Below are 20,168 nucleotides of genomic sequence, written 5' to 3'. Positions count from 1 at the left end.
ACAAATGATTTAACAACTGGCTCAAAAAATTCCTGAATATTTAACAAAGGGCTCCTTTAAGACAATTTAAACTGGTGCTTTATGACTTTGGATGTCATTTGCCTTCTTAGATTTCAGTTTCCTCATTTATAAGTGAAAATGTGGGATTAGATGACCTAACATCCTGTCAGCAATAAATGTTCATGATGAAGCCATACAGTCACTTAGAAGCACTGTAAACCTTCTAAGGGCAAGGGCTATGTCTGTTTTATTTACTACCATATACCCCACCTCTACCACATTGCCTGGCATATAGTAGGTGCTCAATTTGAACTGAATTTTCATTTCTTAAGCAGTTATATATCACCTAGTATGTGCCAGGCACTACTTTAAGAACTTTCAGATATTACCTCATTTTGAGTGAATATACCAAAGAGAATGGAAAAAATTTCAGTGATGGAATAACATGATTAAATCAGTGTATTAGCAAGGATGCAGAGAAATGAGAGGTGGAGAAAACAGTATATATACACAGCATAAAACTTTATGTAAAATATAGCCTCTCTATCCAAACAAAGCAGTGGTATCAGGACAAAAAAATTCCAGAACCACTTTCCAAACGGAAAGCGGATTTAGGGAGGCAGTGTCTCTAAATTGATTATCTGCTCTGCCCAGTGCTGCCCAGGCCTGCCCAGAGGGGAGATTTTTACCACCTCAGAGAAAATTGGTTTCCCTAGCAGTAAGGTGAAGATAGGATTGTTTTCCCTGGATGAAAATGCTTTGAACAGACTTTGCGAACTCTAAAGCACTAAACCCATGTAAGGCATGAGGGTTTAGCAAACTGCTTCTGTAATTGTTGCTGTTCAAATATGCTCAGCTAATATCTTTATACTGGCTAAAAATCAGTGCCATTTTTTTCCTTGAGTTCCTCTTAGTCAATGATATAATCAGTCTAAGCAGTACAAAAATACATGTTTTACATAGATTTTATTTTGTTTTGAAAAAAAATAAAGTGGAGTTCACTATTTTTATTTTTCCCTGGAATTGCCTTGAAACAACAAAAGATGTTGACTGCTGAGCTCCTGAAAATTGGTGCAGTGGCCCAGACAGGACATAATAAAGTCCTAGCCGAAGCTGATGGCAGTGGAAATGAAAAAGAGGAGAAAAAAGGAGTAGAATTGACAAATATTTTGAAGGAAAAATCAACAGGATTTAGTGATTGATCGGATTGGGGCAAGGGCATGTTGAGAACTTTGATCTGTTCTTTTGTTCATTCATAACCCCCTTTTCCTCTTTGTTTTTTCAGGATCTCAGGCCTCCAAATAGTTATTATATTTACTAATTAGATAAGAATTTTTTTCCTGGAATAAAATATGCTTCATTAACACTTTATTTGTGTTTATGGCACAGGAAGGCCACAGTGAGGTCTCTCTGCCAAGCTCTTATAAACTAACCCTAAATGTTAAGTAAAAATGGATGTGATTCAATCTGTGATTTGTTTGTACAAAGAGACCATCTATAATCTGGATCACCAGAAAATGTGGGAATGACCAAAATTCCAAACTAAGTGACCTGGTTGTATTCTTTGGACACAGGACTGGAATGGGATTTTATAGCAGCAAATGGAAACTTGATTGTTATGACACCCTACTGGGACATGCAGTACCCCAGGGATGGCAGCAGAAGACATGGGAGAAGAAAGGTCAGTTAGCAAAAGATTGGGAGGTATTTCTCAGAGACCCTGGATCTGTAAGGCAGAAACTTTCCAGAGATATATACATATTGTGGGGAACGGATGCTTCATCACATCTCACCCTGGCCTGGAATAGACGTTCCTAAAACCATATGCCTCCTTATATTCTGATTCCATGCTCACCATGCTGCCTTGTGACTCCTCCACACTGGGAGGAGAGTGTTTATCAGGAGAGGTGATTCCTGACAAGGAAACATGAGCACTTTCTAGTCAATAGAAAGGAATAGACCAGAAATCACAAACTAGGGGTCATATCAGGACATGCAGATAGTTTAATATCTGCACAGTTTAAAATTTTTTTAATTAAAAAATTTTTTAGGGGCGCCTGGGTGGCTCAGATGGTTAAGCGTCTCCCTTCACTTGGGTCATGATTCCGGGGTCCTGGGATCAAGTCCCACATCGGGCTCCTTGCTCAGCAGGGAGTCTGCTTCTCCCTCTCCCCCTGCTCATGCTCTAACTCTGTCTCAAATAAATAAAATCTTTATTAAAATTTTTTTTTTAATTTGAAAGCTTTATTTTTTTTTGAAGATTTTGTTTATTTATTTGACAGAGAGAGACACAGCGAGAGAGGGAACACAAGCAGAGGGAGTGGGAGAGGGAGAAGCAGGCTTCCCACAGAGCCGGGAGCCCGATGAGGGGCTCGATCCCAGGATCTTGGGATCATGACCTGAGCTGAGGGCAGACGCTTAAAGACTGAGCCACCCAGGCATCCCTTAATTTGAAAGCTTTTAGATAGGTTTCCTCTCTCTTCACAACTAGTTTCAACTACTTTTATTGTTTTATGTTTGGCTGCTTTATATTATTTACATTAACTGCCTGATCCCACAAGAAATTGAGTTTGCAACTCTGGAATAGTCCCTACTATAAATAAAGAAATTTGCAGAGTAAATTATACCTTAACCTCTTATGAGTTTGCAGGGTAAGATTCAGCCTCGATGTGTCTAGTCAACCCTTGGGCCAGTTAAGGACCAGAAAGCTGGGGTACGGGTAGCAACTTCACCAAGGAAATGCCAGTTGCAAGATTTCCTGTTGGAGTCCCATAGAGTCTTCTGCAGGTGATTCCTTGGTCTCATTGTTGCCTTGCTCATTTTTCAACGGTGCCCCTTCTATACCATTTTGTAGCATCTTGTTATTTATGTATGTGTGGAGGCAGTTACTGGAGGTTGGGTCATTTAACAGTCCTTTCCCACAACATCCTAATGAGGCTGGAAACCTACCACTCAATCTTCAGCTTCCCTTGCAGGTAGAAGTGGCCATATGAATATTCCTGGCCATGAGATCCCGTGAGATCCACATGGAAATCCCTGAGAAGGCTGTCCCTTCTGAAACAAAAAGGCAAACCTCCTAAAAGGAGAAATCCTTTTTTTCTTCCTTAACCATTCCTCCTCCAGCCTGCCTGGCTTGGACATAAGGCCTAGAGATGAGGTAGCTCTTTCCACTGAGTGAGGAGACACGTACGAGAAGACCGGTGTACCACGCAGAAAAATAAAAGAGCCATACCAGACCTGAGCTACCTACCTTCAGATTTTTGTGTTTGAGACCAACTCCTACCTGTTTAAGCAACTGTTTTAAGTTTCCACCCCAAAAAATCCTCTTCTAACTTGTCTCCCTGATAAAGCCCTCAGGAGAGAGAACATGCTTTATCTTTACATCCTCAATACCCTGTTCAGTGCTGCAAATCGTAGGCATTCAACATGTTTATTTAACCAATTAATAAATTTGCTCTTCATTGGAAGAAGCTGGGACAAAAGACAAAACCATAATGTAGACAGAGTTACTTATTTCATAAGTGACCGAGATAAATGAAGAACAGAAAAAACAAATTAACAGGTCAAATTTCAGATTGGCAAAGCAGTAACAAAGGCACCTTTGCTTTTTGTAAAAAATTTAAGTCCTCTGCACTAACAATGTATTCTTCTTATTACTACTGGTAATAGTAGTAGTAGGAATAACACATTTGTATTAACTCAAAATATTAATTAACACAGAAAAAACATGAAAGAGGAACTATTAACCCTGCTTTTACAGCCAGGGACATTGAGGCACAGAGGCCCAAGAGCACGCGACTAGCTAGTGCCAGAGCCTGCCCTCTTAACCACACTATCGTACTAATTAAATAATGGAGGAAAACCTAAGCACAGTTGTTCACCTGAAAATCTATTTTTAGTTACTGAAGAACGTGCTTGTCAAAGTAAGCATTTTTAAATCTGAAATACTAGCTCCTCGTTGTGCTCCAGTTGATTGCTTGGACGCCCAAAGCATTAAAAATAATGTGTTTCACTCATGAGTTTTAGCAAACCAGACTTCCCCAGCAAGGTCTGTTTCCAAGGGTGACTTTCTAAGGGAGGATACACTCAGCCAGATTTAATGGTCTGGAAATTAAATGGTCTAGGTACTGATTTTACCCCCAAGGCAGGGAAAGCAATACCCCATGCCTACAGCTGCTATTTACTCTCAGATTAGCCCAATAACAATGGCAACTGGATAGATGCAGCGTTTAATTATATTATAGCTCCTTACACCTGAGGGAGGGTAACTAAGGGAGGGCCCAGCAGTAACTCAAGTCTCCCTCCATAGGCCTAACCTGTTTTTTCCTACCCAGTGAATCTATCCTCCTGGCTTCCTCCAATTATCTTCAAAGGGTTTACCTCTGTGTGTGTGTGAAGGGGGTGGGGGGCTTTTTCTTCTCTACCCTGTGGCAAATTATAGACCCATAGTTGAGCTTCCTCGTAAGAAAGGTAAAAGGCAAAATAGACACGGGGGAAAATATCTTCTCTGATATAAAAAGCCAATAAAAATTACTATATAAGAGGGAAAAATATTCAGAGTCTATGCTGTTCAGTGCATCATTGTTTTGAAATGTCAGTAAGACCTTAAAGGTTTTTTTCTTTTAACAGTAAAAACATTTATAGGGCACTGGGATTCCTGGTGCAACTACTTTTCCTATTTTATTTGCAAGGTGTATACATTATCGAGGGAGATGTTAAAAAATTTTTTATGAGTTTTTGAAAATGTCTAACATAATTGAAAAATCCATAACATATATGAGAGAGTATATTTCATAATATACAGTTGACCCTTGAACAACATGGGTTTGAACTGGCAGGTTAACTTATACATGGATTTTTTTTTGCTATGGTACAGTACTGTGAAAGTATTTTCTCTTATTATGATTTTAATGACGTTTTTCTCTAGCTTCCTTTATTATAAGAACACAGTATGTAATACATGCAACATACAAAATATATGTTAGTCGACTGTTATTGATAAGGCTTCTGGTCAATAATAGGCTATTAGTGGTTAAGTTTTTGGGGAGTCAAAAGTTATACGCAGATTTTTGACTGCGCAGGGGTCAGCACCCATAATCTCCGTGTTGTTCAAGGGTCAACTGTACATCATTTGCCTTTTCTTTTTCAAGAATGTGCATCACTCCATTTGCCAGTCTAAGACATTCCATTTTATAGGTAAGAAGAAGGAAAGAGGGAAGAGTAATGGCCAATTCCTTTCTTACTTGTTACTGATCAGATTCTTAGCAGCTGCCTCTTCTTGGATTTCTTCCACAAAGAAATGATTTTTCTAACTATTAATTACCTTGCCGATTGCAGATACTTCACTCATAATAAACAAAACCACACTTTGTGTCAAAACCATCACTTTTCTTTAGCTATTTGTTCAAGAGCTACGTGAGCCCTAAACTGTAATCGGGCTTCCATGGAATAGTCCTTGTAGTTTTTTATGCTGTCTAGGTTTTTTGTTGCACTGTCATAATCTCCTTTTAGATAGTGAAGAATTCCTAGTTCATAGTAAGTATACGGCACCAAGTAGTGGTCATATTTTAACAATTTCTCCTTTTGAATGACACGATTAAAGTAATGCTCAGCTGTCGAATATCTGCCTAAGTGTTTCAGGCATAGACCTTTCAGTAAATTTAACAAACTGATGTCATCTGTGCCATACTCCTTATTTGGATTTTCTCGTAAAAGGTCTTGTCCTCTATTAATTATCGAGAGCCAGCTTGAAATAAGGTCTAGTTTTTTGCTCATGACTCGGAAACCACTACAGGCATAAATGAATTCCAGAATGGGCTGTGCTGTGAACCAGCCCGTGGTCGTGCCATAGCGCTGACCCTTCTCAGCAACAAACTTTTCTATTGGCACAGAAGTTCCCAAGATTTTGATTCTCAGGCTATCCACTTTTAAGAAGAGAGAGTTTATGTCCTCGCTCCCTGATTTGACAGAATCAGAAGGAAGCAGGGCGAGTAGCATAGTTTTACTGTACATGTATATTGCCTTGGACCACCTGCTGTTATGATACAGTAGATCGGCATAGCGGTAAGCTCGCTTCCAATTCCGCATAAAAATGTGGCACCACATGAGTTCCCAGTAACAGAGGTGATGAATCTGCTTCCATTCGTTTTGAATCAAAATGCACTCCTCTAATACTAACTGTGCATTTTCAAAATTTCCTTTCAGCATACTAAGACGCGCATGAAAAAATTTAAGTATGACACAGTTTGGAAATTTCTGGAGGTATATTAGGAAGAGGTCCTCTGCAGCAGAATTGTGACCCTTTTCAACACCAACAGCTATATAGATATAACTGTAATAAAAGAGGAGAGTCAAAACACTTAAGATATTATTTATATGGGATTCAGATGCACTCTCATAAAGCAAAGTCAGGCCCACCTCTTTATTACCGGAATATCCAGCAATATTGAGTAGTTTAAGGGTCTTTGGTGGCAAAAGCGATAATATCAGATTGAATGCTCCAAGTCCAAATTTCACTCCTCCAACTAGGTGTCGGTAGGTTTTGCTGTGGTTATGAGGTATCTGTGTTAATACTTGTTGACAGTCTTTGTATATTTGATAACTTAACCCGATGTTGATTGCGCTTTTAAGAAAACCAAACATACTGTCATCCTGTATAAATGTGATGGTGGATTTCAGAATCAAACACTCAGCATAGCAGACTTCCGCATGCAGTTCCTCTTCTTTGATAGCCTTTATTCCCTGTTTACTCACTAGATGAGAAAAACTTGTCATCCTAGATTTTCTTCGGAAACTGTTACAGGTTTTCAAAGCCTCCTTTGTGGCAGTCATTCCAATCTGTAGATCCAGGGGATCAAAAGTCAAGATGGCCTTGACAACCATAAGGATATTATAAATTAGAGCATGGTATATGCTGTTTTTTGACCACGGATGAATGAGATCTATGGCCTCTGAGAATCTGTTATTTAGAAATAAATATGATCCAGTTGTGCATTCTTCCAGGGAAGATGTTAGATTCATTGTTGATGCCATAGGGATAACTTCATAGGCGTCTTCAAACTTGTCCTCTTCACTTTCTGCCTTACTTAGAGTGACTGATGTAAAGTTACTCCCCTTATCATTTTCTCTTCTACTTACAGTAAATGACATATTTGCTCTCCTACTTTAGAGACAGGCGGTATCTGAAGGGAAGAGGCGTAGCGGCAATAAGGGTAGGTCCTGCTCTCCCGACTAGGCTCACTTCTGCAGCCTGAGGTGTCACTGTTACAATGAAGGCAGACAAACTAATAGTGTGGGTACAGCATTAGGAGATCCTCATCTATACCAGACAAAGAGGGAGGGGGAGAGAAAGAGAATTTTATTTGCCTAAGAGGTATTTCTGAGAAGTTCAAATCATTTGTAGTACATAGAAAACATATGATGTAAAACCAAAAATTCTTTCATCAATAACATACATTTTCAGAAATGTTGATGGGGCAAGGCTTATTCCCTTTAAAAAAATTTTTTTTGTTTGAGTATAGTTGACACACTCCCTATTCTTCACCCCTCCCCCCAGCTTCATTGAGATAAAATTGACAAAACTTTAAGATATTTAAAATCTATAACATGTTGGTTTGGGGGGGATAAGAACATTTTTCTACTCCAGCAAATTTCAATTATACAATACAGTATTATCAGCTATAGTCACCATGTTATATATTAGATCCTCAGACCTTATTCATCTTATAACTGAAAATTTGTGTCCTTTTATCAACCTCTCCTCATCCCCCCCACCCCCAGTCCTTGTTCTTAATGTTCCCATAAGGGGACTTTTCTGCTAGAGGAATACTCTGGGCTGACTTCTGGCTGGGAGCTGATAAAAGAACCTGGAAGAGTATTGCTCTGTGCCTTCTGAATTCCTCCTTTTTGAATTGGCCTGTTCAGAGTCTGAAACCAAAAACCAGGAAGAGGGGCACCTGGGTGGCTCAGTCCTTAAGCATCTGCCTTCGGTTCAGGTCATGATCCCAGGGTCCTGGGATCGAGCCCCACATCAGGCTCCCTGCTAGATTGATCCTTTAAAAAGTAGGAAGCCCGCTTCTCCCTCTCCCTCTGCCTCTCCCCGTACGTGTGCTTTCTCTCTGTATCTCTGTGTCTCAAATGAATAAATAAAATCTTAAAAAAAAAACAGGAACAGTTTTCTGCTCTCTAGCTGTGCCAGGGACCAGGTGGGTAAATGTTTAATTAGGGGCTGAAGCATCAGTGAGCCCACTTGGCAGCACATCACATCTGAAATCATAGTAACTATCAACTTAATCAAAAAGGTCATGTTTTGGTGTCGTTCTGCCTCTTGCATCTATATCCTATTGGTTCTGAACTCAGGCAGGAAAAGGCATGTTATTTATTGACCCCTAAGGCCATCTCCTCCTCCTCCAACTCTTGCATTCCCTCTTTAGATGATTGGTACCATCATCCACACTAGATCTCTTTTTTTCCCCCTCCTCTCATATCCGTCAGTGACCAAACCCTGTCAGATCTGCTTTGCTGAATGCAGTACCTCTCTCTTGTGCTCCAAATCACCCTGGACATTCTTCTTTAACAAGGTTATAATATGGTAAAATGGTATAAAATGGTAAAATGCACAGACTGTGAAGTTAGACTGGTTAGGTTTGAATCTGGCTTCTCCACTTGCTTGGCTTTACTGTGCCTCTGTTTCTGCAAATAGGGAATAACAGTACTTCTACCAAAGAGTGGTTGGGAAAATTAGGTAAATTAATATATGTAAAGGGGTCAGGAGAGTACCTGGCATCCATAGTAAATACTCAATATATTATTCTATACACATCCCCCCATAGCCTGGCATATAGCAGGTGCATGCTGAATTGTTTTAAATGGGGTTTGGGATGCAGACTGCTGTGTGTAGGAGTCCCATAGCTTTTGGTGATAGAAGTGGAGTCATTCTGCCATTCTTTTGCTTAAAATGCTTTGTCTGAAATGTCTTCTTTTCCTCTGTCTGCTTGTCTACCTTTTTTTTTTTAAGATTTTATTTATTTGACAGAGAGAGATACAGCGAGAGGAGGAACACAAGCAAGGGGAGTGGGAGAGGGAGAAGCAGGCTTCCCGCCAAGCAAGGAGCCCAATGCAGGGCTCGACCCCAGGACCCTGGGACCATGACCTGGGCCAAAGGCAGATGCTTAACGACTGAGCCACCCAGGCGCCCTGTCTGCTTGTCTACTTTTGAAAGGATCAATCTAGCAGGGTGCCTGGCTGGTTCCATTGCTAGAGCATGCAACTCGATCTCAGAGTTACAAGTTTCAGCCCCACGCTGGGTGTAGAGATTACTTAAAAGTATAATCTCTAAAAAAAAAAAAAAAAAAAAAAAAGATCAGTCTAGTAAGAATGGATTAGGGAACACTAACACAGAGCTGGGAAGATCAGTCAAGTAGGGGCTTGAGTAAAAGAGAGAGGGAGAAGTTGAAGGTTCAGAAAGGAATATTCAAGGAAAAAGAGGCAGAGAGGGATGCACAGAGCACAGGTGCAGGGAGGTAAAGCCTTAAACAAGATGAGGAAAAACCTCTTGCGCTAACAGAGAAGAGCCTTCCTTTCTGTCATTCATTTACTACAGATTGAATTGAGCTCCTTCAATATACTGAGCACTCTTCTTGGTGCTGGGGATACAGCAGTGAACAAAACAAAGACCTGGCTCCCATGGATTTGGTTTTCTTAGGGGAGGGGCATTCTGGCAGGGAGAGGGATGTTGTGATGGGGAGGAAAATGATAAATAGATGAATAAGTAACGTGTCAGCAGTTGAGGGGCACCTAGTGGCTCAGTCGTTAAGCGTCTGCCTTTGGCTCAGGTCGTGATCCCAGGGTTCTGGGATCAAGCCCCGCATCAGGCTCCCTACTCTGTGGGGAACCTGCTTCTCCCTCTCCCTCTCCCCCTGCTTGTGTTCCCTCTCTCACCGTGTCTCTCTCTGTCAAATAAATAAATAAAATCTAAAAAAAAAATGTCAGCAGTTGATATACCACTATGAAGAAGAATAAGACAGATTAAGACAGAATAAGAATTTAAAGAGTAATGGGGTGTGAGGTACTTGGTATTTTATGTAGGGTAGTCAGGGAAATCCTCCCACCCCAGTAAGGTGACATTTGGGCAGAGATGTAGATGTGAGAATCTCTTGATCTCTTCTTTCAGTCTAAGATAAGTGAACATCCTATGTGTTCCCATGATGCCTTGTGCTTACCTCTATGCCAGCACTTGCTATATATATATTTTTAAACATCTATCTTCTTCCTGCATCTTTTATTTTTTTTTAAAGATTTTATTTATTTATTCATGAAAGAGAGAGAGAGGCAGAGGGAGAAGCAGGCTCCCAAGGAGCAGGGAGCCCAATGCGGGACTCGATCCCAGGACCCTGGGATCATGACCTGAGCCAAAGGCAGATACTTAACCATCTGAGCCACCCAGGCGCCCCTGCATCTTTTATATCTATCTTCATCACCAAGTACAATGACTGGCACTTAGTCATTAAAATAAATTAGCATTTATTGAATGGCTATAACAGTTTTCAATTTACATATACTAAGATAAATTCAAGATGAAGTAATCATTTAACTGTTAAAACTATGAGACAAAAAAATATAACAGTGAATACTACAAAGAATTGATGTCCTTAATATAGTAAGAGATCCTAAGAATCACTAAGCTAGAAAAAAACACCCCAACAGAAAAGTCAACAAAGGACATAAACGAATTGCCAGTAAGCGTAATGTTGAATCTCACTGTAAATAACAAAATGCAAATTAAAAAAAATAGCTATCTTAAAAATGAAATTTGGCAGATTAAAAAAATTCATCCAGTGTTAATGAAGGTGCAGAAAACCAAGTACCTTTGTGGACTTGTTGGTGGGTATACAAGTGGCTGCAACCATTTTGGAGAGCTATTTGGCAACATGTTTTAAAAGCTTTTACATTTTTTTAAAGATTTATTTATTTTAGAGGGGGGGAGGAGGGGCAGACGGAGAGGGTGAGAATCCCAAAGCTGACTCCCCGCTAAGCATGAAACCTGACGGCTGGGTGGGGGGGCGGCTTTCCTGTGGGGTTTGTCATGGGGCTTGATCTCACAACCCTGAAATCAAGAATCAGTCACTGAACTGACCGAGCTACCCTGGTGCCCCAGCTTTTACATTTTTTTTACACTCTTTGACCGAGTAATTTCACTTATGGAATTATTCTAAGGAAATAATCAGGGTTATACATAAATATCTATCAAAGGTATATATACTTCAGCATTATTTATAATACAAAAAAATGAAAAGAATCTAAATTTCTTACAATAGTAGATACTGATGAAATGGAATACCACTGCAAACATTATAATGTTGTAGAATATTTAATAACGGGAAATTGTTTATGGTGTAATACACTGTATTAGTCGGGGTTCTCCAGAGAAGCATAACTAATGCCAGATATATACAAAATAATATATAAAATAAGGAATTGGTTCATGGAATTCTGGAGGCTGAGAAGTCTCAAGATCTGTAATTGACAAGCTGAAGACCCAGGAGCCAATGGTATAAATTCTAACCCGAAAGCCGGCAGGCTCAAAATCCAGGAAGAGCCAATTTTTCAGTTACAGCCCTAAGGCAGGAAGAGACTGGTGTCCTGGCTCAGGCAGTCATACAGGAGGAATTCTATCTTGCTCAGCCTTTTGTTCTGTTCTATTCAGGTCTTCAATTGATTGGATGAGGCCCACCCATAATAGCGGAGGCAATCTGCTTTACTCAGTCTATTGATTCAAACGTTAATCTCACCCAAACACCCTCACCAACACACCCAGAATAATATTTGGCCAAATGTCTGGTCCTGTGGACCAGTCACGTTGAGTCATAAAATTAACCATCATATATACTAAGTAAAAAGAAAAGGTTTTTACAAAACTATATCATATAATTTTTTTCCAAAGTGATATATGCATAGGTAAAAATTGGAACTATAAATTTCAGATTATTAATAATGGTTATATCTGAGTGGTTGGATTATGGATAACATTTATATTCTTTATTTAACAACATTCAGTAAATACTGAGCACCTACTATGTGATAAGGACTATGCTAGGAACTAGGCATACCATAGTTAATGAGATAGCTTTGGACCCTGCCCTCACAAAATTCACAGCCTGGTATTTGTGCTATTATATAATTTCCACAATCAACATGTTACTTATAATCAGGGAAAAAAAGCCTGTGATAGTTTTGCGGGCTTATCTCATGTAATTCTCACAACTGGATGAGGTGGATATTATTGTCATTTCTCTTTTATGTATGGGGAAACTAAGTCCAAGTGAAGTTAAGTTACTTGTCCAAAATTATAGTTGGTGTGTGTAGGGAGAACAGGATTCAAACCCAGGTAGTTGGACTGCAGAGCTTATAGTCCTAGTCAACATTACAACATGAGCTAACTTATTTATTTGTTTATTTATTTACTTTTATTTAATTTTTAAAAATTTATTTAATCTCTACACCCAGTGTGGGGCTTGAACTCACAACCCCAAGATCAGGAGTCACATGCTTTTCTGACTGGGCCAGTCAGGTGCCCCAAACTTCTTCTTCTTTTTTTTTTTTTTTTTAAGATTTTATTTATTTATTTGAGAGAGAGAGATCATGAGCAGTGGGGAAGGATAGAGGGAGAAGCAGACTCCCTGCTGAGCAAGGAGCCCATACAGGACTCAATCCCAGGACCTTGGGATCATGACCTGAGCCAAACGCAGATGCTTAACTGACTGAGCCACCCAGGGGCCCCCCAAAAATTAAGCGTCTGCCCTTGGCTCTGGTTTGGCTCCCTGCTCAGTGGGGAGCCTGCTTCTCCCTCTGCCTCTCCCCCTGCTTGTGCTCTCTCTCTTTGTCAAATAAGTAAATAAAATCTTAAAAAATAAATAAAGTCATTTGGCAATTACTTATTGAACATCTCCTTTGTACCTGGCACTGTTCTAAGATGCTTGGTCTACAACAGTGAATAAGACAAGTATTTTACTGGGAAAGTTAAACCATGTAGGATTATTGTTTTTTTTTTTTATTCTGCTTTTCATATTTTCCATTTTCTGCAGCAAAAGTAAATTATTTTTATAATTAAAGTTTTTACATTCCCAATTTAATATCACATGAATAATAATTTTTTTAAAAGATTTTATTTGAGAGAGAGGGAGAGAGCACACAGAGGGAAAGGGAAGAAGCAGACTCCCCACTGAGTAGAGAGGCCAACACAGGGCCCAATCCCAGGACCCCGAGATCATGACCTGAGCTGAAGGCAGATGCTTAACTGACTGAGCCAACCAGGTGCCCCTGGAAAATTAATAATCTTATCCATATAACCCAACGAAATAATTGAGCTAAGTACAGAAGAACATACAACACTGCGGTCCAAAATAACTCAAAATTTTTAATTGGATTATGATTATTAGCTTTAAATCATTTTTCAAAGTATGCTTGAATGTATATCACATGAATGAATACAAATGAGACAACAAATGTCTAAAACATTAAGTGGTTTTTCTAAAACCAAGTAGTAAATTGCAGAGACAGGATTCAATTTCAAGTCTTCTAAGTCCCAGGTCATTGCTCTTTTCATTAACTCAGACTGTATTCATCAAAGAGGTAGCTGGATGGCCTTGGGCAAATAATTTTATTTCTCTGATTCTAGGAAGTGATACATTTAAGCTAAGCTTTTAAATATAAGTAGGACTTTCATAGATAGGACTGTTCATAGAAACAATGAAGGATATTAATATAAGGATAATGGCATAAGGAAAGGGGCAGAGGTTTGTTCAAAAATGAGCAGTTTACTTTTATTTGTAAAGTGAAAAAAAGAGTTAACATATGTAAAACACTTAGTATAGTGTATGGCACATAGTAAATACTCAGTGAATACTCCATCCCCACGTTGGGCATGGAGCCTCGTTAAAATAAAAAAATTAAAAAATTATATACTAATTATAAATGTTATATCTGAGTTAGTGAAAAGTTAAAGGATATTTTGGAAGAATTAAATTTTATATATTCTAAAGTTTGTGCGTGGGGGTGTATATAGGCTATAAAAGTGCTTCATTAAAGAAGGAAACAACATATTGATAAATTGACCCTCAAATATGTGGTATTATTTCACATTCCCATTACTGTGTATAAGTGCCAATTTCACTGCACTCCTGACAAAAACAGCATATTGTTTTAATTTGCATTTTTAGTAAGGATAGACATGTTTTTTTCTTTGTGGTTCTTCTTTTCTTGTTTGTTTCTGTGGGTTTGTTGTTTTTTTTTCTATTTTTTACCGGGTGAAGTCATTCTTTTTTTTTTAAAGTAAGCTCTGTGCCCAAGGTGGGACTTGAAGTCAAGACCCTGAGGTAAGAGTCACATGTTCTACCGACTGAGCCAGCCAGGAACCCTGTCATACTTTGTTCTTAGCTAGAGATTCCAGACTTGGATTTTGGGAACTAGGTAGATCTGAAAAACTTTTTCCTTTTTTTTTTAAGATTTTATTTATTTATTTATTTGACAGAGAGAGAGAGCACAAGAAGGGGGGAGAGATAGGCCAGAGGGAGAGGGAGAAGCAGGCTTCCCGCCGAGCAAGGACCCCCAAATGTGGGGCTCAATCCCAGGGTCCCGGGATCACGACCCAAGCTGAAGGCAGACGCCCAACCGACTGAGCCACCCAAGTGCCCCCACAAATTTTTTTCTATCAAAAAACCATGAAGAGGAGTGCTGGGCTGGCTCAGTCAGAGGATCATACTGACTCTTGATCTCACGGTTGTGAGTTGGAGCCCCATGTTGGGTGTAGAGATTACTAAAAATAAACAAACAAACTTAAAGGAAGAAAAAGAAAACATGAGATTTTTTAAAAAATTACTCTTAGCATCCTTTCATTGGGGGCGTCTGGGTGGCTTAGATGGTTAAGCCTCTGCCTTTGGCTCAGGTCAAGATCTCCAGGTCCTGGGATTGAGCCCCATATTGGGCTCCCAGCTCAGTGGGGAGTCTGCTTCTCCCTCTCCCTCTGCCTCTCCCCCTGCTTGTGCTGAGTCTCTCTCAAATGAATAAATAAATTTTAAAAAGGGGGGGAGGAACATTTAAAAAAATAAGACATATTCACAGAATAAAGATGGTTCTTCCCAAGAAAGAGTGGTTGGCAATAGTTCCTAGTTTTCTGGAATTGGAGATATTTTTATCAAAGTTCTGATAGTCCTCGTGGCAAGATTTGGGTACCACTGCACTCACTGTGTTATAATTCTAAGTCTTAGTCTCATTTGAAAAATGAGGTAGTTAAACTGATTTAATAAAATTCCTCATTTCTCTATGTGTTTCAAACCACTTCTTTATTTTTTTAAAAAAGATTTTATTTATTTGAGAGAGAGAGAGAGAGCACAAGCTGGGCAGGGGGAGAGGGAGAAGCAGACTCCCCATTGAAGAGGGAGCCCGACCTGGGACTTGATCCCAGTACGCTGGGATCAGGGCCCCAGCCAAATGCAGCCACTCAGTTGACTGAGCCACATAGGCACCCCTCAAACTGCTCCTTTCTTACGAAGTCTGAACCTACCTCTTTGAGTCATGGTGTATGTATCCATTTGTCATTGGCTTGGGAATAGGTTTTCTATTTGCTTTTTTAAAAAAGGTATACTTAGAAATTAGCTTCAAAGGGGCACCTGGGTGGCTCAGTTGGTTAGGGGTCTGATGCAATTTCAGCTCAGGTCATGATTTCAGGGTCATGAGATCGAGCCCCGAGTTGGGCTCCAAGCTGGGCATGGAACCTGCTTAAGATTCTCTCTCTCCCTCACCCTCTGCTCCTCCCTCTCTCTCTCTTTCTCTCAAAAAAAAAAAAAAGCTTCAAAGACTTTGTAATAAAAAGCAACACCTTCCCCGTTGTTCATGAACATGTATCTCCCCATTCCGTAGGCAAATGCCATAGAACCTTAAAGAAGGTTTTAGCATTTGATTTTGGGATTCCTGTAAATTCTCTTTTCATGAAGAAAATTTCTTTTTCTGCCTTGTTGCTTTTTATAAGTGTCAGATTGTTTTTGTCTGTGTGGATAGGGTCAAAGAAGAAAAGTGACAATTTCACGTAGAAGTCAATGAGTGAAGAGACAAAGATGTCTTAGGAGTGGCCACATAAGGCTAGTTACTGTGTTTCAGGGTCTAGTCCCCAGCTTTGCAGAAACAAAACTTCACTTTTATCAGTGTACCTAGGTCATATCAAATTTTTAGCAACTGACAAAGGTTAGTCAAAACACTGCTACTCCCGTCCCTCTTCATTCTCCTAACAGCTAACATTTATTAAATACTCAGTTGTGCTAGACGCTGGGCAATGTTAATTGCTTGATTTACCTCATCTAATCCTAACAACAACTCTCTAAGATGGGTAGTCTTGCAAACCCCATTTTGCAGATGAGGAAGCTGAAGTACCAGGAGATTAACAACTTGATCAAGGGTAGGCAGCTATTAAATAGTGGAGCCAAGCTTCAAACCCAACTGTCACACTCCATGAGCTTATGCTCTAAATCATTATACTATACTATACTATACTATACTATACTATACTATACTATACTATACCTACCTAAAAGTATATACCACCTGTTTTAAGGAAATAATTCATAAACAGAAATCGTTTTTATTAATTTACAGTAGAGGATATTCATTTCCAGGGACTAAAAGATCAGTATCAAAACATCAAATAAGGGAAGTCAACGGTCTTGAGCAGTAATCTTTAAGTACAGCTGAGGGCTGGCTAATAACATAGGTTCTCTCCTAAGATAGTGCTGAATGAACTGCTAAACTCTATCCAAGCCAGTCTAGCTCTCTAGTGAAGACAACAAGCTGACCAAGTCCCTTTCACTGATATTCTTTCTTTAGATAAGGAACAACATAATTGAACTGGGGATTGATGGTTTTACAGTTCCACACTTTTTAATACAATCAGGCATTCCTCAGAAACCCTCATTTTTCCTAGATTGTTTTATACTCCTAAACCACCCATTTAGGTAATATTTGTATCAGTGGATCACTCTTGCATCACATTTTCACTCTTCCTAGTTTCACCCTTTGAGGTTGGTGAAGGCACGGGCATTCTTAATGAGCCACCGTTGCTCCCCCACCCCCATATTCACACTTCAGTACTGATCATAGTCCAGTACTTGACTAATGAAAAGTTAATTTCTTTATACAATATGGAAGAATTATAAACATGATTCTGAGAATTTTTCCTTCCTAGAATTTTCTAAGAGCATTCTAGAGGGAATTGGGGATTATGAAATGTCGAGAAAAGAAAAGCAAATTGTAGTTGAATATAGCTGTTTGGACTGACCCACAGTACATACATGTATAAAGCAGATATATAAATACATATGAAAAGACTAGTGTTTAGAAGTACAGACTATTTCTTTACATTAAAAATAGATACATGTGCAAAAGGTCTAAATTTGTTTTTGTTTTAAGGTTTTCACATATAAGCTAAAATAGTGACAATGATTTAAAAGTGAAACTAAAATGGAGAAGAAAATAAGAGAAAGAGTGAACTTTTTCTTTAATGCTTCTCTGGAAAAACTGAATCTGGGAAATGCAGATAAATTTTGAAAGCTGCTATCAAGGATTAAGAATTAACCCACCTTCTCCTAAACTAATAATATAATCAATATTTAACAACAGTAATATATCAAGAATTACTTAAAAATTTCGTATTAGGAAATCTTAGAATATTCGTTGAATTAAGTAGCTTTTATATTCCACTTGAATCTGGGAAGGTGATCTTAATTTAACTCACAATGCTATAGGCAGAAATTTATTGGCTGAAACTGATTTCAAAAGAATCAATGGGAATAAAAGTACACTGTACAATAATATCTCCCTGATTTGGACTGACATTTAGTGAAAAGAATTCGTTATGTGTTCTTAGAGAAAGAGTGTACAGTAGAATAGTGTATGGAAATACTATGCGGAACTGTTGTTTTTTCATGGTACCAGCCTAGAATTGGCCCTCCTCTAATAGAGATAAAAACCTGTCATTAGCTTATCAAAGCACCTGTCTCTAGAGAGGTAGCCAAGCCAGTCGGGGTTTATCCCTTTTCCTTTAATGTGCTTGAAAGCAGTTTGTTACAAGTTGGAAAACTGCTTCTTTTAATATTTTTTACAGTATTACATCCTTCAAAATTCTCTTTAGTACAACAGACTTTGTATTCAAAGACAAAAAACATTTATTGAGGCCTAATAGTATACTAAGTACTATCTTTCAATAAGTTACTTATGCTTTGTGCAACAGCACTTCTCACAAATTCTTTTTTTTTTTTTGAGAGGGAGGACGGAGGGGTAGAGGGAGCAAGAGAATCTGAAGCAGGCTTCTCACCCAGTGTGGAGCCTGAAGTGGGGCTTGATCTCACAACTCCGAGAGCATGACATGAGGCAAAATCAAGAGTTGGATGCTTAATAGACCAAGCCACTCAAGCGCCCCCATAAATTCATAATAGAAGAAAGTCAAATTAGTGAGCCTTTACAGAACTGATACTCTGTCTTCCAGGAAGTATATAAAAAGATCTTTATCATTTAATCCTTTGAGAAGAACCCAGTTAAGTGGAAAACAAAAATCAATAAAACTGAAAGGAGAACTGGGATGCCTGGGTGGCTCAGTCAGTTAAATGTCTGCATTCAGCTCAAGTCATGATCCCAGAGTCCTGGGGTTAAGTCCCGCATCAGGCTTCTTGCTCAGCGGGGAGCCTGCTTCTTCCTCTGCCTGTGGCTCCTCCTGCTTGTGCTCTCTCTCTGACAAATAAATAAAATCTTAAAAAAAAAAAAAAACCTGAGAACAAATATAACATATCCTATAGAACTTCTATTTTCTTGCTAGAATTTTTTTGCAATGGGTGTATTCCATAATTTGATAAATCTGAAAAAAAATGTGTGTGAATTTGTAGCATTGTCAAGAGAGGATTCCTACTTCACCAACTAAATTTCCTTTCTCCTATACATCATGTGCCGTTTACAGATGATAAACATAGAGATACAAATATCTAAGGATTTCATCTTTCATTTGCAACAATTCCACTCATATATTCCAAGTATTTATGGTGTAATGTCTTTTTTTGTGTGTATGGCTGGTGAAAAAGAAGTTAAATCTGTATTTGTAGACTTGGTGTTTGGCAAATATTTGATTGTATAAAATCAAAGCTGGAAAGTATAGCATAGGAAATATAGTCAATAATATTGTAATAATGTTGAATGGGTGACAGATGGTGACTACACTTATGGTGAACATAGAGTAATGTAAAGAATTTTTGAAACACTAGGTTGCACATGTAAAACTAACATTGTCAACTATACTTACTACAAATAAAAAATAAAATCAAAACTGAATTCTAAGTGATTCTATCTAAAGAAAAGGTTTACATTTATTTTATATAGAGAATGGCTGAGCTGCAAGGCTGTTACTCAAAGACAACTTAAAGTCCCAGTCTTCAGGATGAGTATTAGTGGATGAGATGTGGTACTACAATACAAAGCAGAAAGCACTAGAAAGGAAGCACAAGTAAATAAGTCTGTGCTTCAAATGCAAATAATTTCATAATTGCCACTAGCTAGAATGCTTTAAGGATTTAGGGTTTTTGCACAATTTCATAACCGCAAAACGAAACAAAATTCTATTCCTTTGTCCCCCAAGAACTCGTATGGTGTTGGAGAAAATTGGTTCTGAAGGGGCCGGAGGGTCAGTGCAGTCCCTGGGGGCGTCATTCTTTTTGAGGCCCAGGGGCAGTGACCACTACTCAGAATGGCGGGGTTCATGGAGTTCTCACCCTGGCCAAGCTCCGGATTACCTCTGATGCGCCCCAAAGATGACTGAGTATCAGTCTAGGCCAGGTTCCCCAGCAGAAAGGCGGCGATAGCTGCAACATCAGCGGTTAAATTTTACAGCCTTTCATAAGGCCGGTCTAATGTACCTGTAGTAAGATTACTAGAGCTGAGGGTCCCTAGATAGGGGTAAATGAAAGGGGGGAGGGAGAAGGGGAGGAAAATGAGGAGGGTACAGGAAAAGGGGGAGGGAAGGGGGCGGGACACCGCAGGGAAGTCCACAGGTTTACAGGCGCGGTCTGGCGTTCCCATGGAAACGTATCCCTCCGCCCGTGCCTAGCGTCTTAGCCTCTTCAGTTCCCTCCGCGCCGCTT

At 39.2% G+C, this 20,168-nt stretch overlaps 1 protein-coding gene across 3 annotated transcripts; it reads right to left on the bottom strand.

Moving 5' to 3' along the window:
• Positions 1-5,367: 5,367 nt before the first annotated feature.
• On the bottom strand, positions 5,368-20,122 carry LOC112820969 (tetratricopeptide repeat protein 39B-like). 3 transcript variants are annotated; one of them, XM_025868095.2, is made up of 2 exons: positions 19,800-20,122; positions 5,368-7,318 (listed from the first exon to the last, which is right to left on the bottom strand). In XM_025868095.2, the coding sequence occupies exon 2, from the start codon at positions 7,147-7,149 to the stop codon at positions 5,383-5,385; it is 1,767 nt and encodes a 588-aa protein (XP_025723880.1). In that variant the 5' UTR covers positions 7,150-7,318; positions 19,800-20,122; the 3' UTR covers positions 5,368-5,382. The 3 variants fall into 3 exon arrangements, with proteins under 3 accessions (XP_025723880.1, XP_025723881.1, XP_025723879.1); XM_025868096.2 differs by having other exon boundaries at positions 19,821-20,122; XM_025868094.2 differs by having other exon boundaries at positions 19,944-20,122.
• Between the last annotated feature and the right edge of the window lie 46 nt (positions 20,123-20,168).

The sequence above is a fragment of the Callorhinus ursinus genome, unplaced genomic scaffold (assembly GCF_003265705.2).
Source record: "Callorhinus ursinus isolate GAN/ISIS: 27379988/994484 unplaced genomic scaffold, GSC_fseal_2.0 scaffold10, whole genome shotgun sequence".
Lineage (NCBI taxonomy): Eukaryota > Metazoa > Chordata > Mammalia > Carnivora > Otariidae > Callorhinus > Callorhinus ursinus.
The sequence above is the reverse complement of the archived record's forward strand: the minus strand, read 5'-3'. Positions and strand labels throughout refer to the sequence as shown.